The sequence below is a fragment of the Homarus americanus genome, unplaced genomic scaffold, assembly GCF_018991925.1.
Source record: "Homarus americanus isolate GMGI-L3 unplaced genomic scaffold, GMGI_Hamer_2.0 scaffold45498, whole genome shotgun sequence".
Taxonomy (NCBI): Eukaryota; Metazoa; Arthropoda; class Malacostraca; order Decapoda; family Nephropidae; genus Homarus; species Homarus americanus.
Genome location: NW_024713772.1, coordinates 1 through 21,255, shown reverse-complemented (window position 1 = coordinate 21,255; position 21,255 = coordinate 1). Strand labels below are relative to the sequence as shown.

General features: G+C 36.8%; 1 protein-coding gene across 1 annotated transcript; it reads left to right on the top strand.

The window, feature by feature from the left end:
* The first annotated feature begins 255 nt into the window (after window positions 1–255).
* On the top strand, window positions 256–7,045 carry LOC121874766. Its single transcript, XM_042379059.1, has 3 exons — window positions 256–493; window positions 5,545–5,670; window positions 6,489–7,045. The coding sequence occupies exons 1-3, from the start codon at window positions 324–326 to the stop codon at window positions 6,670–6,672; spliced, it is 480 nt and encodes a 159-aa protein (XP_042234993.1). The 5' UTR covers window positions 256–323; the 3' UTR covers window positions 6,673–7,045.
* Window positions 7,046–21,255: the final 14,210 nt, after the last annotated feature.

Below are 21,255 nucleotides of genomic sequence, written 5' to 3'. Positions count from 1 at the left end.
AACATACCCAACCTATGGGTATGTAAGGTCAGGTTCTATTAGGTTCTATGCATTGTCGTTTCCAGTTTTGTGTTTAATATCATGATATTACTCATATTAGTGAGTAGAAAAAATTAAACCAATACAGACAATTCATTCTGGTGGTACCCGTTATCTACATCTTTTAATTTATTTAGATTTATTATGGAAACATATACAGGATTTTCCTCCCAACGTGTAACTCTCCTTGGTGGATACTTAAATCCGGATCCCGATGCAGAACTCTTCCGGAGTCGGGGATCGTTCTCGTTCCTCACTCACCGATAGTAGCAGAAGGCATAGTTATGGCGACTTTTGTAGATAAAGTTAATTCTGGCCTTGTAAAGGCTGGTTTAAAGCCTGTAACAAGAGACAACGTATTATTTTATTATACACCTTTGAAAGGCTGTGCTGCATATGGCATATTGAGTGTACAAATGTTTAACCCAGAATTGTTTGAAAACTTCAGTTTCTTGTAAGTTACCAAATTTACAATTTTGGTAAACATTATTTGTTGTGAGATTAATAGTGTTCGTAATGAATAGCTACAGCTACTTTGTATTTAGGTCATTAATATGTGTTATTGGAGTTAAGGAGGCCGACGTGCTGGCTGTGAATTCAGACTATAAATGGACATGGCAGCTTCCTGTGTAGAATGTTTTGGGCGTAATAGTTTTCATCTTGATTACTTAATTTAACAGTCTAGACATGGATGCATTGTAATTTATTTGTGTTCCTGGTAAAATGGTAAATTTGTACACTGCCCATTGTGGTTTTGGACATGAAACTTTACGTTTTCCCGATTTGATGTTTTGAACGATTCTGACCATCATATAACAATCTTGGGGAACCCGTGAGAAATTGAGGTTTTTGGGTGGTGGGAGCAAAAACGAGTGATATGCTATATATATGACCAAAGTTGACTCGGTTTTCCCTTTTTAAATAGTAAAAAAAAAGCCAAAATTTGAAAACCCGACCCAAGTTTTGGCAAAAGTTGGCTCAGCTGACGTATAGATTATTGCTGCTAACGATTCTAGCAAGAGCATAGTGCTTTTTCACCATAATTTTTTTTTGTTAATTGCAAGTGAGAGTGTTCTCTTTTGGGGAAATGTTTCTTTTTTATAATTTATACTATACAGCTACTCCCCGACTTAGGACCTACTTGGCTTACGACCACCCGGACATATGACCGCCTCAGTCGTACCAAAATTTTTGTCAAATTACGTATTTTCGAGACCCAACGTCAGTGATTGCGCTGTGTACTGACAAAATGTTCGTTTGTAATTCACTTTAAAATGGCTGGCAAGCTTAAAAGTGAGTTTTGTGGTGCTGAGAAGAAAAAGAGACACCCATTTTAGATTTTCTATGTATTATTTAAGCATTTTCGACTTACGACCATTTCGACTTGCGACCTGGATTTGGGTCCCTAACCCTGTCGTAATTCGGGGAGCAGATGTATATATATATATATATATATATATATATATATATATATATATATATATATATATATATATATATATATATATATATATATATATATATATATATATATATATATATATATATATACATTTACGCGGTCAATTGAACCCGCGTTGTACCGCGTAAATGAAATAACAGAACATATGGGATTAATTGAAATAGAGACTGGGCCCACCCCCAAACTCCACTTTTTCTGACACAATACCTACGTTGTAGTAAAAATATCTTAATTTTATGATGGTATGCACACACACATTTACCGCGTAAATGACAAAACGCGTAAGCGAAAACCGTGTAAATCCAGACTCAACTCCGTTGTTTCCATTTTCCCGTGTGATTTTATCAATATATATATATATATATATATATATATATATATATATATATATATATATATATATATATATATATATATATATATATATATATATATACAGGTATAAATAAAGGTGGAGGAAGTGCAACTTTCCTACTTTCGTTTTTCTGGTGTTTTTGTCCTGAACATGGTTCTCTATCGAGGTGGGACCTATTTAGATAAACACAGAAAACTGGCAATACCTTATATGAAAAATATACCCCAAAATAACAAGGATTTACTGCAATTTTGTTATTACAGTACAGTATCAGTTCGGCAAATTTGCCTTAGTAACGTTTCATACCTAAACAGTGTAGGAGTTTCTGCAGCGATGGAGATGATTTATTGTGGATAAGATGAAACCAACCAAACCTACCTAACCTGACATTACTTACTTACACAGTATATCCTAGGATGGAAGTGCAATAGTCTAGGTTAGTTTAGGTCAGGTAAGGTAAGATGGTTAGGGTGTTATTTTGTTATAATATTTAATGTCAACAGAAGGAGGAGAGTGAACATGGTATTCTCATCCAAGCGGCATGGACCTTATCTGCTCTTTACAAAAACAAAGGAAAACTGAATGTTTGAAAGATGAAATTCCTCCACCTTTTTGGGAATATTCTAGAGGTAAGAAATTATTTTTTTCTGGAAAATTGTCCTAAATTCGCCCCTTCTTTTGAGTTAGACGTCTAAAATATTATCATGATGTGGTTATTGAGATGAAGCAACAGGATTGCCAGCTTCTTCATCTCGCGATGGATATTTACGAATTTGGTCCAAAGACTGTTGGACAACTTTCTTCTTTTTGTATAACCCCTTGTAGCAATTAATGTTGTTGGTTATTAACTTATTACTTTCCTTTTTTATGAATACTGTACAGGGAATATTAGTGTGTTACTTTACATAAGGCTGATGTAGCTGTACACTACCATACATGTCTAAAATGAATACAAATTTCTTATTACCAAAATGGGGTTATAGCTGTATATTTTAATATCTCATGGTTTTGTAATGAAAAGAGTAATTAAGAAAATGTATGAAGAGTTTTTAATTTTTGTTGTTGGAGGGAATGTTTGTTTCCCATAGATAACCTCAATGTGGCTGTAGACCTGCACAGAGGATTTAAAATGCATCTCCGACATGTCAGACATCTGCATCCACAGCTGCCATGTTTGTTAGTGACTGAATTCAATTATCTAGGAAGTGTAATGATATCAACATTATGAACCTCGACCTATCAGAATGAATGCAGGACAAATAGTGGTAGTAAGTAAAAGTCTGTGACCAGACAAATAATCACCAGGCTTTTTAATGAAATGTACTAGGGGGAAATAATACTGTGTTTAATTTATGTAAGCCTTGTGTGACTGTAGTGGAAGAAATACTGTATAATTGTGTTAAAAGAACTGCCCCTCACTGCCCCCACACTACCTACCTTCACTGCTTCTACATTACCTTCAGAGGCCCTTTGTAATCAAAAGTAAGCACTTATTTAAATAAATGAACACTTATTTTGTTTTACAGGTTGATATTACTTATTTTTTCATGACATCTGTTAATTTGCCATTTATTTATGTGGTAGGCTTTTGTGCTTTGAAATTTGCAATAATTTGCTTCAATATGCTCTCCGCAATTCTGTGATGAAAAAGAAACCAGCTCTGAACTTTGTTTTTAGCAGGTTTGCACCTCTGAACATTGCCAAACTTAAATCCATTCCAGTTAAAAATCAGATAGTTCAATGATGCTTTGTTTTCATTTGCCAGAACATGTGGAGGCTGTACCTTACTTGTCTCTTTATTCAAAGCAATTGTGATAGGAATAACTCTCACATCTTGAAATGAATTCTACTATGTGAGAGAAATGTTTAAGTACAGTATGTACTTTGTTGCAAATTGATTAATAAGCATGCACCTCATCACACAATGCCATTGGTCTAGATCACATTAGTAGCTCAGTATAATGTAAATGATAAGTCAATTTCCACAATTCAACTACTCTATGGTGCATGCAACTTGCACATGACAAGGGATTTTTGTTGAACCACAGAGCATGGTTTCAGATTTTTTCCCTTGAAGACCATTGCCATGCTTTTCTTCCACCTCCGAAGTTTTAACCCAGATCCTAATCTACAGCTCTATGATCACTGTGAGCAGTGTGTCAGAGACCTGTTTCCTGGGCATTATCTTAGACAACCGGCTTACATGGCAGTCACATATCAATACCTCTAAGAGTCTTGGCAGCGTGCTTTCAAGTTATTGAGAGTCTTGGGGCACACGTTGTGGGGGTGCTGATCGAGGAATTCTGCTACACCTTTTCCACTTGCTACCTAGACCCAAACTGGATTATGGGTGTGAGGTGTACTCCTCAACCACTGAAGCTAGGCTCAACACACTGAACTCTATTCATCGTGCTGGGGTGTGCCTGGTGACAGGTACCTTCAGGTCCTCGGCAATCCCAAGTCTACTGGTGGATGTTGATGAAGGCACCTCTGAACACAAAAATGGAAGTTTGGTGAGGTTAGGTAAGGGTTAGGTCAGGTTCTGTACATTCTCACTTTCATTTTCGTGTTCAGGATCATGATATTAGTCTCCCCAAATTTTGGTTCAATTCTATTATTTTTTCTGGTGTTGACAAAATAATCTATACTTTTGTTGATGCACATTACTGTCTATACAAGGTGCCCTCTTGAGTGTAGAGGAACCTCTGAGAATGTTACACTGGCAGCCTGAATATGTCTGGACTAGGGGTTGGACAAGTGATTTTTCATGACTGTGTGCCTGGTAGACAAGCAAACATTTTGAGAGGAAAATACCCAGATGGAAATTTGTCAAGTGCTTCATGACACCACCTCCCGGTATATGTTTGACCAGTGAGGTCTATCAATCAGCGAGGTGATGGGAAGGGGGTTGTGTGCTTGACTAGCTGCCATATTGTAACATCACAGCTGAGTTGATCCCTGACCTGACAAGAAAGCCCAGGTGCATGCTATAGCCTCAGTGATGTCATAACTGATCTCTTCTAGTGTTGTTGGCCTGTTCTAGCAATGATTTGACCCGAAATGCCTGTTGTGTAAGCAGAGTTGTGCTGTAACTTGAAGCAAAAACATCAACATGAATAAGTAACAAGGAATGTTGATTGGATAAGTGTAAAGGGTATTTAAATTGCTTATTTAACTTTTCCCATAAAAGAACCTGGCAAGCAAATATCCTCCAAAATTTGCTAAGGCAAATAAAAGAAAAAATATCCAGGCAAGTAAATTTCATAAATCACTTGTGTTAGACAAATAAATGTTCCATATGATTTTCTCATCCTGCTTTCCAGGGTGACAGATCCAACAGATAGTGGTTGATAATATGGAAGAAGACTTAGTATTGTGTCTAGGTTTTTTGACTGATTTGTTTAAAGTACTGTACTTCTATGAAAGGAGGTCTAGAACAATGGCTTAGTGAGTGCATTATACTTGAATTACCTTCCATGTTCTAAAACAGGCCAGGAAATTAGATTTGAAGATCAATAGGTAATTTGTAAGACCATGAAGTAAAAAATTTGGATTCTGTTGTAGTGTATTAGAAATTTTGAATACTGAACTTGTTTGCCTGGCTGTCTAAATTTTTTTTTATCTTTTATGTAATTTAAATTTTATTGCAATTAAGAATTTATTATATTGCTAGATGTTTGTTTCTTAGGGTAATACCTCGTTACATCTCATTGACGAATGCCTGCTTGGTGAACACCATCTCTGGGACAGGACTGTACTTGTACTCCAGTAAACATCTTGCACAAGCTAACCCCAAGGAAAAGCTCTTATTCTGGTAAGTCAAGATTCAGTCGGGTATTGTTTTGTAAAGTCTCAAAAAACAAGCCATATTGATCCGTGAACTCCCTATCTCTACCTGGGTGACCAGGTTCAGATACACAACAGTAATTCTAATAACTTGGCAATGAAGATTTATTAAGGCCTCTATAAATTCAAAGGATATTAATCAGCCCTCTCCCTGTTGGTTTCACTTGCACAGACACAAAGTGTGCTAACAGTGCACACTGTGAGAAGGTGGGATTGGGCTACCATACTTCCTAAGAATAAGGGTAGGGTTGATTGCTAGATCAACTTTTCCCAATAGTAGCAGCAGATAGTCGAACATTATGCAATAACACACCTCGGATACACCTCATTGGTTGTGATACTGCCACTGCTAACACTATTTACACATGGACACAGTTATACTCTTAAGTTACTGACGTTTAATTGGAATAGATCTATTTATACCTGGATTTAATGGAAAGCATAAATTATCAGTAAAAATGCATTTAAATGCAAGGTATGACTGAGTTTTGTGGATTAACTTTGTAATTAAAAGTCAACCGTCTGCCTGTCTTGAGTTTCATCTTCCAGCAGTGGCATTATGTAGGCCTTACTGTATTTTAACTTAGTCCAACAGTTTTATGTCTTGTTTAGCAACTACAGGTACACTGTAGTTTAAAATTTAATTGCTCTGTTTCTTGTTTTGGCCAATAACATGGCTTCCTCTTATTTATAAACATTTATAACTGAACATATGTTAATGCTGTATATACAGGCTGTAATTCACTTATATAATAAGATTTTTTATTTAATTTTTTTTTTTAACAGTGCTTTTGGGACTGTGATGTTTAATCTTGGATCAATGCTGCTGTGGGCCCTGGGTCGCACTGTTGCACCAGAAAATCAAGTCCTCCGCACAATGATAGGTGCCGCCAGTGCAGCTGGAGCTGTATACCTTGGCAGGAATTATGTAACCTATTTAGATACACACATCAGATCTTCCAAAGACTAAAAATGTAATTTTGAAAATTGATTTTCTACTCTCCTTCACCAGTGCTTCCAGCAAAGGAAGATTTTATAAGAGTTTCTTAAGCTCATTTTAATACAAGAGCTGCAGGACCAAGACAGTGTTGGAGTTTAGAAAGATATGTGCACCTGATTATTTAGCAAAACAATAGATATTACTGTCATATAAAAAGTTTATTTCAGGTGAATTTCAGGCACAATAAATAATGTACAGTACTTGTAGGTTTGAACAGATTTTTCATGTTGATAGTTATTTTATGGGCTTACTGTATGTGGGGAATTAATATTCTCACTATGCAGATCATGGCTTCTGATGTCTGTTGTTTAGTCTTGAATATAATAAATCATACTGGATTTAATTTACTTATGATTCTCATGTGACATGAAGAGACACCCAAAATCTGTGGATTGGATAACTCGTGTACAGTACTTAAATGAAATAAGCTCATGGGTTTTACCCCAGAAACCCTTCACTTTTGTGCCTGACCTGTACTCCAGAATTATAATAAAACACAAGACTAGAGATGAAATCTCTCCCAGTTCATATGTAGTCCCTATAAATAGGGAGTAGCTCTGAAGAAACAGTTATCAGAAGGTGAGAGCTGTCAGTCAAGGCTGCTATGCCATTGTGCACACACCCCATGACCCAAACAGACATTAAAACAGGGCTCGGAATTAGTAGTCCTTCAGTTCCCTTGTCGTTCCTCAGCTGTTCAAGCATCTTTCATGTGGATTTGTATTTTGACCCAAAGATTGCATTTTATAACAAATGTGAATCAGGCAACTCAGATCCCTCCCTCCCTCCCTAAAACATGATGATGAGCTGGAATCTAAATGTTGATTGAGCCTGAAGCTTGAGTTGCAGGGTGCTTGTTTAATGGTAAGGCTGTGTAGACTCAAAGCTCTTGCCTTCAAGCAACTGAATCTTCAGTGTAATCCCATATTTATAAGGAATGATGCAGTTTGAGTAAGAGAGACCCTATCTTTAGTTTTCTAGGCTTATTGGACTCATGGAGCATAACCCTGGTATGTAAGTAGAGGGTTCCTGAAACCTTGGGGTCAAACCCAGAAACTTGTCAATGCAAGTAAGTCTCTTGATCCATGCTCATTTTAAACTGATATTTCAGGATCAATCCTTATGTCTCAAAACTGTTTTAAAACAAAGAATAGTTATGACCAGAAGTATTGAGTAAAACAGATATTAATTAAAAGATGACCTAGATCCAATAATAAAATACAGTACCAAGTTGCTACTTGTGTGTTTGTACTCAAAGCTCTTTACATACAGATGTTTTACATGCTGTATAATAAGATCTCTTCCTACTTGTAGTGTTTTTGCAGACTCATGGTTACTGTATATTGGTTGTCCTATTGAATGTAAGTAATTTCAATCTGAAGCATAAACTTCAGTTTATAAGTGATATTTATGAATTTAAGAGTGTTTAGACCATTCTCAAGAGTGGAATTTTAAAATGAAAATTAGATGTGTCTTAACTAGTTTCATACAGAAATGCTTAATTTACAGTACTGTATTTCAAATACCTGTATAAGATTTTTCTTTGTGATCATTACCACATAAACAGGTGTAAAAATAAACACAGTGTTGAGAAGTAATCTTTATATTTAAATTTGATGAAAATAATTTAAAGACTGTTTATGAATGTTGAATCGACCACCAATGTAGATAGTCGGTATAAAGGCATGAACATATTAGTCATGTGATTTATGTACAGTATGTATATGTTTCACTATTGAATATCCATAAAGTTCACAACTAAAACTCTTTGCTAAACCTGTTTTCTGTTTGGAAAGATAGTAATTTGTTTTTATCATATTGAGATGATGGCTGATTGCAGCTTTTCATTAAATCTCTCTCTGCTGGACGATGAAATATTTGTCATCCATTTCACTATACATGAGACAATGGACGAGTTGACGGTTCTGGGCAAACACAAAAGATACACTCTGCCATGTTCGTAGAGTGATACGGTACTGTATACAGTACAGTGGAGTATGCTATAACGAACGTAATTGGTTCCAGAACCTCGTTCGTTATAGCATTCGTTCGTTATAGGATTAATCCGTTCCAGGCCCCCAAATACAACCACTTAACACTGAAAAAATTCTGTGGAAAATGTAAAAAATACGGTACTTTATCTTACCTTAGTGTTATTCAGCATGCAGGTACACCTAAACACTGGCACATCACTATCACTTCCACTGGGAGTCTTGGCTTTAAGGTCCTCAAACAATTGTTTAGCCTTCTCACAAATTATAGCTTCACTAATGTTACCACCTGCCATTTCTTTCTCCTTTATCCACACTAAGAGTAAATTTTCCATCTCTTCAATCACATTACACCTTGCTTTGCTAAGTCTAAAGATTCCCTTAGCCACTTGCACAGTTTTAACTCCTCTTTATTCTTCAAAATCGTACATATAGTCGATTTAGCCATCCCATATTCATCACTAAGTTTCGCAATGCTTCTTCCATTCTCACGTTTCTTTATCATTTCTTTCTTAGTTTCAAGGGTTATTAGCTTTCTCACTCGCTTTGGACGACTCATTGTTACAATTGTATACTTGTATAACAAAATAGTTATACAAATAACGCGAATTTCCACATCAAAAGACGAAATTTCAACAATAACAGTGGTGCACTGGCTACACAATGAGACAAAGATGGCGCCTGACGCTCTTGTTGTGGGTCGCGGTACAACAATATTCATGCGCCAGGCGAAATAGTCCCGTATTCATCCGCGTTCGTTGTAGGAGTTGCGTTCGTTATAGCATTCTCAATTTTATAAGTAAAACCGTTCGTTATAGGAATATTCGTAGTAGGATCCGTTCGTTATAGCATACCCCACTGTATATAATTTGTAATAAAAGTTTAGAGTCTGCTTTAATAGTCGAGATAACTTTATTTCTCTAGAAACAGGACCTCCATTTGCAATGACGTCACTAGTTTCAAACACCACTGGGCTGCAGTCGTAGGTAGTAGAAAGGATGGCCTCTTCAGACCCCAAATGCCACGTTCAGGTAAGTTTTAAGGGTGGTTTTTTTTTCTGGTCAAGTCATGGACATTTCGTAAGTGAAGAAATGTGCCGCGAAGAGCAACTTTTCAAACATAGGTCGGATGGATATATGAGCGATAGGGGTTGGGTGTAAATGGAACTGCCAGTATGGCCTGCTGCAGTTTCCTTCATTCCTATGTTTTTTTGGATAATAAAAAAAAACTCCCATGTTCACACCAGCTCAGCTGTCATGTATTCTTACCTGGTAGACTTTCTCTCAATTTATTTTTTTTCAGTGCATTTTCAGAGTAGATCAGTACTAGATAGAGATAAGAATAAATTTAGAAGTGATGACGTTGTCTAGACTTAATTTTGATAATGCCTGATGCTAGCTAAACATGACAACATACTGCTGTTATTGTTTTGATGATTTACTAATGAACCACTGGGATATATTATCATTTATATTAATTAATGGTTAAAATTTTGCTATAACTACCGTAAGTGTTTTGATGTTTAGATTCAAGATAGGCTATATTGGGTAAGTTTTAAGTTTTGGTCATCCCTGTACTTAGACATGCAGACTATGTTTTTCTGAACGATTTTGACCTCTTCTATTGGAAATCACTAGTTTTGAGTTACTACTCCTCCTTATTGATCATACCCTAACCTAACCTATGATCTGTATTTTTTTATGCGATCGAAAAATGTTTTGTGACAGAAATTCTGTAGAGTTAATGTGCCATATTGTTTAAAGTACTTAATCCCATAGTTAGAATCTTAAGGTTCCCAGATGACCAAAACCAAAATAATATAAATATTGTTTGGGATGTTTATACTATGAAATTTATATGGGCAGCTAATATCCATTGAATTAGTTAATGTACTCAGTAATATTTTTATATTCAAAATAGTATTACTGTGTTGTACAATGAAGCACAATTATTTATCTAATAATATTTATTTACTGAGCCGATCAGCCGAGAAAGTTGGACAACTACAGTTGGCTGCCTCCCGCTGGGAAGTTCACCCCAACCAGTGACGTCACAACCAATCACAGAGTTTTTTGCAGTCATGTGACTTTTTAGCAACCTTAACCCTTATTTTTTACACCTTTGGGCCCAATCTTTTAAAAAAGCCATTTTTTTCTAAAAACAGTTTTTGTGATGTAGCTCGGAACGTGACGCTCAGGTAAGCGACGTGTCCTCCTAATATTACTTATTAAGTAATTATTAGATGTTTTAATTGCCTGTATGTTGGCCTGGCGAGTTAGCTAGGAATTAACATACCAAGGTAACATTGCTTCCGCCCAATGCTTGGATCTCAAAAGTGGATCTCGAAGATGCCTATTATCACGTTCCTGTTCAGATTTATATTGTAATTAGGTCCCATAAGAAGTTAAGTAACTTTTTCCAGAGACCAATGTGGGATTCTCTTGGGGCGAGGAGGTCTCTGAATGAAAAAGGATGATCTTAGCATTTGATAAATCCTTGGGTTCAAAGTAATATTAAAACCCCAAGCCACAGGGTCAACCAATGCTGATTTATAAGATGCAATTGTCGATCTTGAAGGCCTTTAGCTCTGAACAGAAATTCTAAAAATTTTTACAACTGTTTCTGATAATGATTCTGGAGTTGTTAACTTGATAAATTGTTGAAAAAGGATTCCAAGCTTTCTCATATTGAATAGAAGTTTGGGGTCTATGACCTGCTAATACTTGGTTAGCTATACAGTATTGGGATTACCCAACAACCTACAGTATTTAAACTTTTTTTGAGAAACCCCAAGCGTGAAGTGCCAAGGATATCTTGAACTGAGAATGTAGTACCTGATCTAGACATCCTTGTTGCAATTGTAGCGGATTCGGGCACCAGTTCAGCAGATCCAGGCACCATGGTTGTAGGATCCAATATGGTGCAATTAAGAGAACCTTGCCTCGGAAGGATCGGAGTTTGTGAACCACTTTGGGCAATATTTTCTAATCTGAAAGCTTTAAGGTGTTTAAAAAACTTCAGGATGTAAATATTACTTTTCCTGCAACACTTTTATTTAACGGATTTAGTATGAAATTTGATATATTAAAAAATAAAACATTTGAATCACCCATTTTGGTTAGAGAATGGCTCTATTTACTGTACAGATATCCCAACCTCATAAGAACTTTCGAGATAAAAAAAATTCGCTTATGTAAATTTCCTAAATTACGACCTATTTTTTGTGTTACAAAAGCTTCCTGGCTTATACAAATTTAGGTCCTGGCAAAAATTCAAATTGCATGCCTCCGGAAGTCAGCTGGGGCAGTCACATCACCCGAGCGCTCTCCCTACCAGGCTGAGGTAAGAGTTGGGGTCCTCCTAATATTACTTATTAAGTAATTATTAGATGTTTTAATTGCCTGTATGTTGGCCTGAGCGTCGCATTCTGAGCTATATCACAAAAACTTTTTTTTAGAAAAAAATGGTTTTTTCAGCTCAATATTTTGGGTATGTAAACATACCTTTCTTCATATTTTTTTCATTCACTTACATGCACACACACAATCCTACATACAGAATTTGCCCCACCAAAAATTTTTAATAAGGTCAAAAACATAGAAGGGATAGACATTTCTTCGTGCATCAACGAGAGTTACTGTAGTAGGATGAGCTGGGGGGAGTTATGTTATGATTATTTTTCAACTCATAGTTTTGGATAGATAATTTATTTATTTAATTTTTTTGCTCAGTTACGTGCACACACAATCCTACATACATAATGTGTAAACATTTAATACTGGTCGGAGATAAAAGGTTTTCCCTTTATGGATTTTGGGGTGTATAACCATAAAAACAATTGATCGGCTCCAGTTTCCAAGAAAATTAAGTTTTCACATTTTGTATATATGTATACTGTACAATATATTCGTAACATATAATGGTCACTTATTTATTTTGATTAAACCCAACACTTTTTTGCTTGTCTCTTGTATTCCAAGTTCTGGGGCATGATGAAGAATGGGGCGAAATCTTTTTGACGGTCACAAAACTTACACACCCTAATATTTTCAGCAAGGAGATTCCATTGCTGTAGTCTGGAGCCCAACTGTTCTGCCTTACTTTTTGGCAATTCCAGATCTCTGACAAGGCTGTTTAGTTCATTCTGAGTTATGTTGTGGGGTTCAGATGTCAAGTTATGAACGAATCAGGTTCTTGTGAAGTTGAAGGTTCACAGGTTTTGCAGGTTCTATCATCCTCTGACTCCAGGGCGAATGGGTCTGGGGGCTCAGGACTGGGTAGTCCTTTGCTGAGGTACCAGTCATATAGCAGATGGTATATTCAGATATTGTAAAGACCACTTTTTCTTCTTGCAAATACTACCTTTCCTAGTTGAAGGCATCATGCAGTAGTAACAATTGCTTACATGATCTGTTGGCTCCCTCCATACCATTGACACTGCAAAAGGCATAGCTTCCCATCTCTGATTCAACCACTGGCAAAGGTTTGTTGCACAAGTATTGCAGCATATGTGAAGGGCCCAGTTCTTGTCCTGATCTCCATTCTTACAGCTAAAATAAATATGATAGGTTTTCCTCATCAAGGCATTTGTAGCATGCTTTTGTGATGCAAAAGTCAATTCTTCACAAACAACAAAAGTTATCTGCACTGTTCACGCATTTACAAGGCATCTTTGTTCAAATTTGGCTAAAAAATCGTCGGTGTCAAAAGCAAACGCTGAAAAGAGACTTTATGAAAGTATGATGCGTATGCACTGTATGATGACTTCCAGGAAGGAATTGATGTAATTCAGTAAGTAGGTTGATGTAATACCTGAGTTATGATGTCATCATCCACTTTCTGTTCTCTAGGTTCCAGAAAAGCAAACTGTCAAAATCAATTGGTCCATTCAGTACAAGCCTGATCCCATTTCTTCATAAATGAGCCAATTGACAGTTTTAAGCATAAATTTTGTACTCAGTGCCCCCCAAATTAATAAAAATTGACTACTTTCATTTCCAAAGCATTTTGGCTGTAGACCAGTGAGCTATTATAAGATCAAAAACATAAAGGGAATCAACATTTCAATGTGGTAGGGAAAACTGTGGACTGCATTAGCTAAATAATGGTTTTAATTCAGAGAGTTTTGGGATGTTATATCAAAGGATATTATCCAGCAATAGGCTATATAATTCTTCCAAAATGAATTGATTCTTGCTGTAGCCAGTTTTTTGTATTTTGGCATGGTAATATCTCTGAGTACGATCAACCCACTATTTGAGTTTAATGTAACCCTTGGTCCGGAAAGTGAAGGCAACAAAATGAATAACATAACATATGGGATAATTGATGAGTCAGACGACCCCCAAACTCCGCACGATGACGCTTACTGTATGTTTGTAGTAAATTTTATCTTAACTTTATGATGGTATGAAAAACAAATGTGCCGAAGAGGTTAGGTTAGGAAAATAAGTTAGCGCAGAAAAATAAAGATTGTATTGAGCCGCCTACGTTAGTAGAAAGAATGGGTGAAACTGAGGATGGAGGCTGGTTCCGAGGCAGAGGGCAGATTACTGGCCCTCAGGTGAATCACCATTACTAGGTGAATCACCATCACTGTCACTTACAGTTGTCTGGGCTTCCCTGACAAATCCCTCAAAGTCATCTTCACTGTCACTATCACTGGCTTGGGCTGGCTGTGGTGGGTTGCGGGCAAAGAAATCTGTTATGCTTTGCTGACGGCTGGTGTTGATGTTGTCGTGTTACACCTTGATGTAGGGCTCCATAGTCTGCAACAGCTGGGTAGTGAAGATTTCATACCTGTTTGCGTCAGGGTCGTCGGAAAGGAGGAGCTTGGCTTTCTCAATACACTCGATGGCACCCCTAACATTACTATGGGATAAGTGTTGTTCTTCTTGGGATGACGCACCACCTGCCTCTTCACTGACGTTGTCATCATCATCATCTACCATCTCCTCGGTAGTCACATCAGGTTCCATTATCACCTCCAGGATGTCGTCGTTGGTGGTCTCGGAGAAGCCTGGAACTGTAACAGTCTGCGCAGCTTCTCTGGCAAGGTCCACTGCTACTGCAACAGTCTGAACCTCACCAGTCACAGATTGACTCCTCCTCTCACCTGGTATTCCACGCAACACATGTCTCCATGCGTGACGAATTGTAGCAATAGACAGCTGATCCCATGACTCCACCAAGAAGTCCACAGCTTTCTTGATGTTAAATACTCTCCAGAATTGTTTGAACAGTATTTTTTGCTGTGCCAACTGTTGATCCTCATCTTCTTCGCTCTTGCTATCCGTGGTGGTGTCACTCAGGTTGCGCAACTCTTCCCTGGTATTGGTGTAGTCGTTCAGGAGTTTGAATTTTTTCGTAGAGAATGCAGCTTTTACATTACAGATTAACTCTTGGTCCATGGGCTGTAATAGAGACGTAGTGTTGGGAGGAAGGAAGACCACTTTTACGTTGGGGTGACGATCTAACAGTAGGGGCGAGTGTCCTGGTGCGTTGTCCAGCAGCAACAAAATCTTGAATGGCACATTCTGTTGCTCACAGAATTTCTTTACATCGGGAACAAAACAATCATCAAACCAGGAGAGGGACAGTGTAGAGAACATCCACGCCTTACGTGCGGTCAGCCAGTGGACATTTAGCTTGGTCATGTCCATGGTTTTGTAGGCATGCGGCTTCCGTGCTGTGTGGATCACCGATAACTTGAGCTTACTGGTACCGGAGGCATTGGTGGTAAACAGGACGGTGATGCGTTCCTTCTGCATCTTCCGGCCCCGAATCTTGCTGGCATTCTTTACAACGAAGGACTTGGAAGGTAGCTTTTTCCAGAAAAGACCAGATTCGTCCATGTTAAACACCTGGTCGTCACTGTACTGTCCTTCCTCCATAATCTCACGTAAAAACGGAGGAAATTCCCTAGCCGCAGCACGGTCAGCACTCGCTTCTTCACCCCCAATGTTTATATTGGTGATCTTGTTCTGGATCTTAAACCTCTAACCACCCAGAGGAAGCATTAAAGGGTTTGGGCTCTGTAGTTCCCATCTTTCGTGCCACTGCAATGTACAGTTCACGTGCGTAGTCCTTAACAGAGCGCGTGTCGACCGCCATGTTCCGTCGCGCCTGACGCACCAAGTACCTCACAAGTAATTTTTCTGTCTTTAGAAGCACCTGGTTGTGAAAATACTTGATCATAGAAGCACCTGTAGACTTTGTGATCTTCATGTGCTCCTTTATCTTGGCTGCATCCTTCTTTATTGTTCGAATCGTAGATTCATTCACACCATGCTGGCGCGCCAAATCAACCTGCCTTGTTCCTTTCTCCAACTCTTGGATGATGGTATACTTCACCTCGTAGCTTAAGGAACATCGTGTCTTCTTTGGCTTAGTGCCGCTGGGTCCAGGTAAGGAAAGGTTTCTCTCTGGGGGTGGTGGTCCGGCGGAAGCCATTTTAGAGAACAATGGATGCACGTTTACACGGTCTGGCGTGGAGGGATGAAACTGGCGCGGCTAGGTCAAGGATCATCTTTCCTCCCTCCCTCCCCCGGGTGGACATGCATAATACTTTAAGCCAATTACAGCTAGCAGCAGAGGAGGGTAGGGATGCATGGCCAATCACAGTCCGATACGTCATATGACGTCAGTGATAACGCAACAAAGACACACACACTGCGCAACCTTACCGCGCTGCTTGCCCAAGCGGAGGGAGGAGGAGGGAGAGGCGAGGATCACAGGCAGGCAGGCGGGTGGGGCGAATCTAAAAATAGCATCGCGCCGGACACTCTCCGCGTAATGGGGTTCACGCACCGCGTAATGTGAGCACGTTAGGTTCTGGCAAGGCACCGCGTTAACGTGGAAACGCAGAATGTGGGACCGCGTAAAGTGAGGGTTGACTGTACATATTTTGATGTATAAAAGATGAATATATAATTTTGTGATAGAGTAATAATCATTTGAAATTTTAAAGGAGAATATTGTAGAGGTACAGTACAATACTGTACATGGATATGATCACTGGTGTGAAAAAATTCAATATTTGATATATAGTGTAATTTGAATCTGCTGGTTGTAGGGGAAAACAATGTAAAGAATCCATAGGTATAGTCATGGTTAAAAGAATTCATCTACCCCTCCTACTACCATACCTACGAGCTCAAGGCCTTTCTACATGACAGGTCTCAAGAGGGTGGGGGAAGTGATGATGTGGGGAGAGGGATATTTAAATTGGGCCTGCAAGAAACATATTGCAACAGTTGCTGAATATGCTTGGTACAGTGTGACCTTTCATACTGCACCTGTTGCAGGATATGCATGCAGAAAATTAAGAAAATGGGTGTACTTTAATCCCATAACTCTTCAAGACCATTAAATTTACATCACAGTAATAAAAACAGATTTCCATGAATTTCATTACTGTAAGATTGTAAGATGGAATAACATTGATATGTGTTTCCTGTGGGAAGGCGGGAGTTTGTCTGTGGCAGCGCCCTGATCAGCAGTTACTGTCTGGCGCTAGCGTGAGCAAAGTCTCCAAAGAACCTGGTATATTATTCAAACCTCTCACAATTACCAGTTAGAGAAAAAGCTGAACATAATGAAGGGGCTCATATATAAAAAAAAAAAAAAGTTCAGAGGAAATAAATGAGCAATATCCATAAAACATTGTTTTAATGAATAAATTACAGATATTTTTACAACCATAAAAAAAAATTTAGGCAAATAGAAAAATTAGTGGTGTGTAATGTTTCCAGGTGCATGGTAATTTGACAAGGCAGCACTAGTCTGCATAAGTAAACAGTACACAATAAGCAACATATATTTATTATCAACAGTGAGATATATTTTCACCTAAGACATTCCAGAGTTTGAGCTGAGAATTACATAATATTTCTACAATACAGGCTTGTTGCTCATCACTTGGAGTATTGGAAGTCTGACTTTCAATACAGTATAATAATGGCATAAGCAATACAAGAACAGCCATTCTAATGGATATCAAGACCACTTTATTTAATTATTTTTTACTTATCAATAAATGAACAATACATATGGGGAAACAGTCTAATAGTACTTTTAAAATTTGGATTTTGTCTGGACACTAGTCTTGAGACCAAATTTCTATTAATTTCTGCTATGAAAATCTGCATGGACAATTTCTTGTGCTTATTTCCGAGTGATTTTTGAAAAGATGAAACTTTTTTTACAGTACTTATAATATAAAATAAATTGATTGATATCTTACTTAAAAGTTGATTACAGTATACTGTACTGTAGTAATGAGCAACAACCTAACCTCCACCTGCAAAAGACATGTAAGAAAATAAAGTACGCGCGCAAATGCATTACTGTACTATCCATTAAATGTAATATTGACTAGATTGACACTTGACAGTATGTGTGCAGAGACATATTTACACATATTTACAAATATATACAACTGAATAACAACTAACCACAGTAAGTCCAAACAAATACAGAGGAGACAAGACTGGAATGGTAGAATGTGACATAAGGCTGAATTCATAAGAGCCATCTTAGAGACATGTTCATCCAAAAGAATAAATTACGATAGTTTTTGTCAGTAAAGACTATTCAATCTTACAAAACTGCCCAAAACTTCTGCTATGGCTGGCAGAATTTGGAGAGAAAAAATACTTGAATGGAACTGAATACGAGCCTTATTCGCAGTACCTTCAACAAGATGGTTATTTCAGATTGTTTAGTATTTCATCTAATCATCAATCACATGCCTAGTTTACCTAGTTATGTTAGAAAGAGTAAGATGAGATTCATTAAGTCATTGTACATTCAACATGTTCAAAAATGTTACCTAAAGACTGTTCAATGAGATGTCATAAACTTAAACAGTCTATTTCACAGACCATTTGCACAATCTCTGCAGACATGCATTGGCTCATATCCAAGTACTGCATGGTACTGATTATACATCTGAAGATACACAAGTACAGGGGTCTATTATATTTGTTGGGGCCAACAGCATGATACAGTACTGTACTGTATTTCTAATTAACACAAATTTTACAATCTTCAAAATATACTAAATGAATACCATACAATGCATGTTTGAAACTTTCAATGATACATGTGCTAACACCTCTGATCACTCATATCAAGAAATAAAAATTCAAGCTCGTAAGGTTTTATACAGTATTACCATATACTGTATCTGTAAAATTAATTATAATCAGTAATGATAATGATGTGCCACAAGAACATATATAAGAGTACCTCAAAGGAAAGGAAAAGTTAAGAAATTATTTCAATAAACCATAATAATTTGCATGAAATTATGAAAGGGTAGTCACACTGTAAATTTGTAAATATCCGATATGATATTTACATAATAGGATATGTATGTTTGCTTTCATATTGTCAATAAGAAACATCAGTGATCAGTTTGCTTAACATCATGAAGAAGAACATTTTATTGTATATATTTACATTTTCTATTAATCAAATAACAGCACTGTATACAGTAATACCATCATACTGTATTAGGTTTGTATGACTTGTAAATCAGAACACAAATATTTTTTGAAATGGTGTTCTTGTACAATGGAGATGACTGACTTTGAAATATGCATTTACAATAAAAAAAAACTGATTATTTCTGCATCATTTAAATTCTAAACTTAATGAGGTAAAAGTATCTTAGTATAGTAATAAGCAGTAAATGCAGTGAACTCTAGTGACATCATAAGTCTAGTGAGTTGGAAAGTGTCACAATACAGGTGACAGCACTTCATTAAAATTACTTGCCACTCAAACTCTACAAATATTGTATAAAGATCTTGTCAATCCAAATTTAAAATATATGGGCTTTAATTACACTAGAAAAACATCCTTCCCAGACCATTCTAGGGACAATTAGCTGTAAAATTTGCAGCTCTAAATCGGGCTTTGTGCCACATAATGTACTGTAATTGCATCTCTATGTTAATTTTGAATTGTAATGTTTAAAGTAAGTCAAGTCTTATTTATTAAATATACAATTATTTGGCTTAGTGAATACTGTAGTGCAAAGTAATCCTTAAGCACGAGAAGACACACCTTTATAGCAGCTTAAAAAATAACTGTGTCTGGGAGTTCAGTTCAAGGAGGATTGCAGATCCCACAGACAAGCCACCACTGCGAGTCGCGAGGAAAACATAAGACACACTTACTGAATCTTGAAGAAGTTTGCCAATTAATTATATTAACATCACTTGTTTCCATAATATACTGAAAATGTATGTAATGCAAAATGTATCCTAAGAGAGGAATAAACATGAAATGGAAGGCAATAAATGAGGCAGTACCCATGATAAAGGCAAACATTAAGAACTCTGAAATTTATAATGGAAATGGTTAAGGCACTGGTAATCATTCAGTGCTATAGTCTTCCGTGAACGAGTTACATATATGGATTGAGGATGACAGTGATGAGTGTAGAATAAACAAAGTGAAGCAAACTTAAAAAAGTTTTCAAATCAGTAAATTTTTTCACTGGCAAGAATATTTTCTGACTGATATTCCACTTAAAACAGTTTTCCCACAATGCTTACCACTCGAGGAAACATACAATATCAAATACAGTATAGTACCCTGTACAGTACAAGAGGTCCCCGACTTACAAATGTCCAGCTTATGAACACCTGCTGATACAAACAGGGTTAAACTTTAAATTTAGAGTACCCGGTACCTGTATTTTATTTACCTGATGACTTATTTTTTACCTTCATTTACTGTATTTTGTCATTCTATTTCTTCTTTTGCTTTAAATGAAGTGATTTTAGATGTATATAAGGACTTAGGCTATGATATAGTAGGATTTCAAACAGTGTTTTGAAAGTACAGTATGCATATAGTATGTGTTCCAACTTGCGAACATCCTCAGGAACAGAACCTATTCGCAATCCGGGGACCCCCTGTACTACAAATCTTTGCTAACAAATAAGTTAGGCTATAAGTCCAGGAGAAAATGCCAATTGTTAACATGTGATGGTAAAACTGAATTACCAATGGATACAATTAAAACTTATAGATAACGTGAAAAGGATACAGCCAATGTAAAAAAAAAAATCACAAGTTGCAGTGCAGTGTGAACCAGTCACAATCCGATGTAAAAAAAAAATCACAAGTGGCAGTTGGGTGGCAGTGCAGTGTGAACCAGTCACAATCATGCACAGCACTCATGAATACTGTAGTGTTTGTATTCATAAAACTGAGAATACTAGTCCATTAAACTTTAATACATTTTTAAATAATTATGTTTTTTAAAGATTATTTTGATTGTAGTCAATAGAGCCTACCAGGGCTGTTATCTTAACTACATTTAAAATAGAAAAGTAAGGAAAAAAGCATTACACATTTTGCCAAATTAATATCTAATTTTTAATAACCTACAATGCAAAGGCACTTTACAAATTTGAGATTCTAAGGTATCACTTTTGATATATATATATATATATATATATATATATATATATATATATATATATATATATATATATATATATATATATATATATATATATATATATATATATATATATATATA

Coding starts and splice junctions, on each gene's coding strand:
- LOC121874766 (XM_042379059.1), top strand. CDS start 324: ATGGCGACTTTTGTAGATAAAGTTAATTCTGGCCTTGTAAAGGCTGGT. Junction 494..5,544: donor TTTGAAAACTTCAGTTTCTT/GTAAGTTACCAA, acceptor TTTGTTTCTTAG/GGTAATACCTCGTTACATCT. Junction 5,671..6,488: donor AAGGAAAAGCTCTTATTCTG/GTAAGTCAAGAT, acceptor TTTTTTTAACAG/TGCTTTTGGGACTGTGATGT.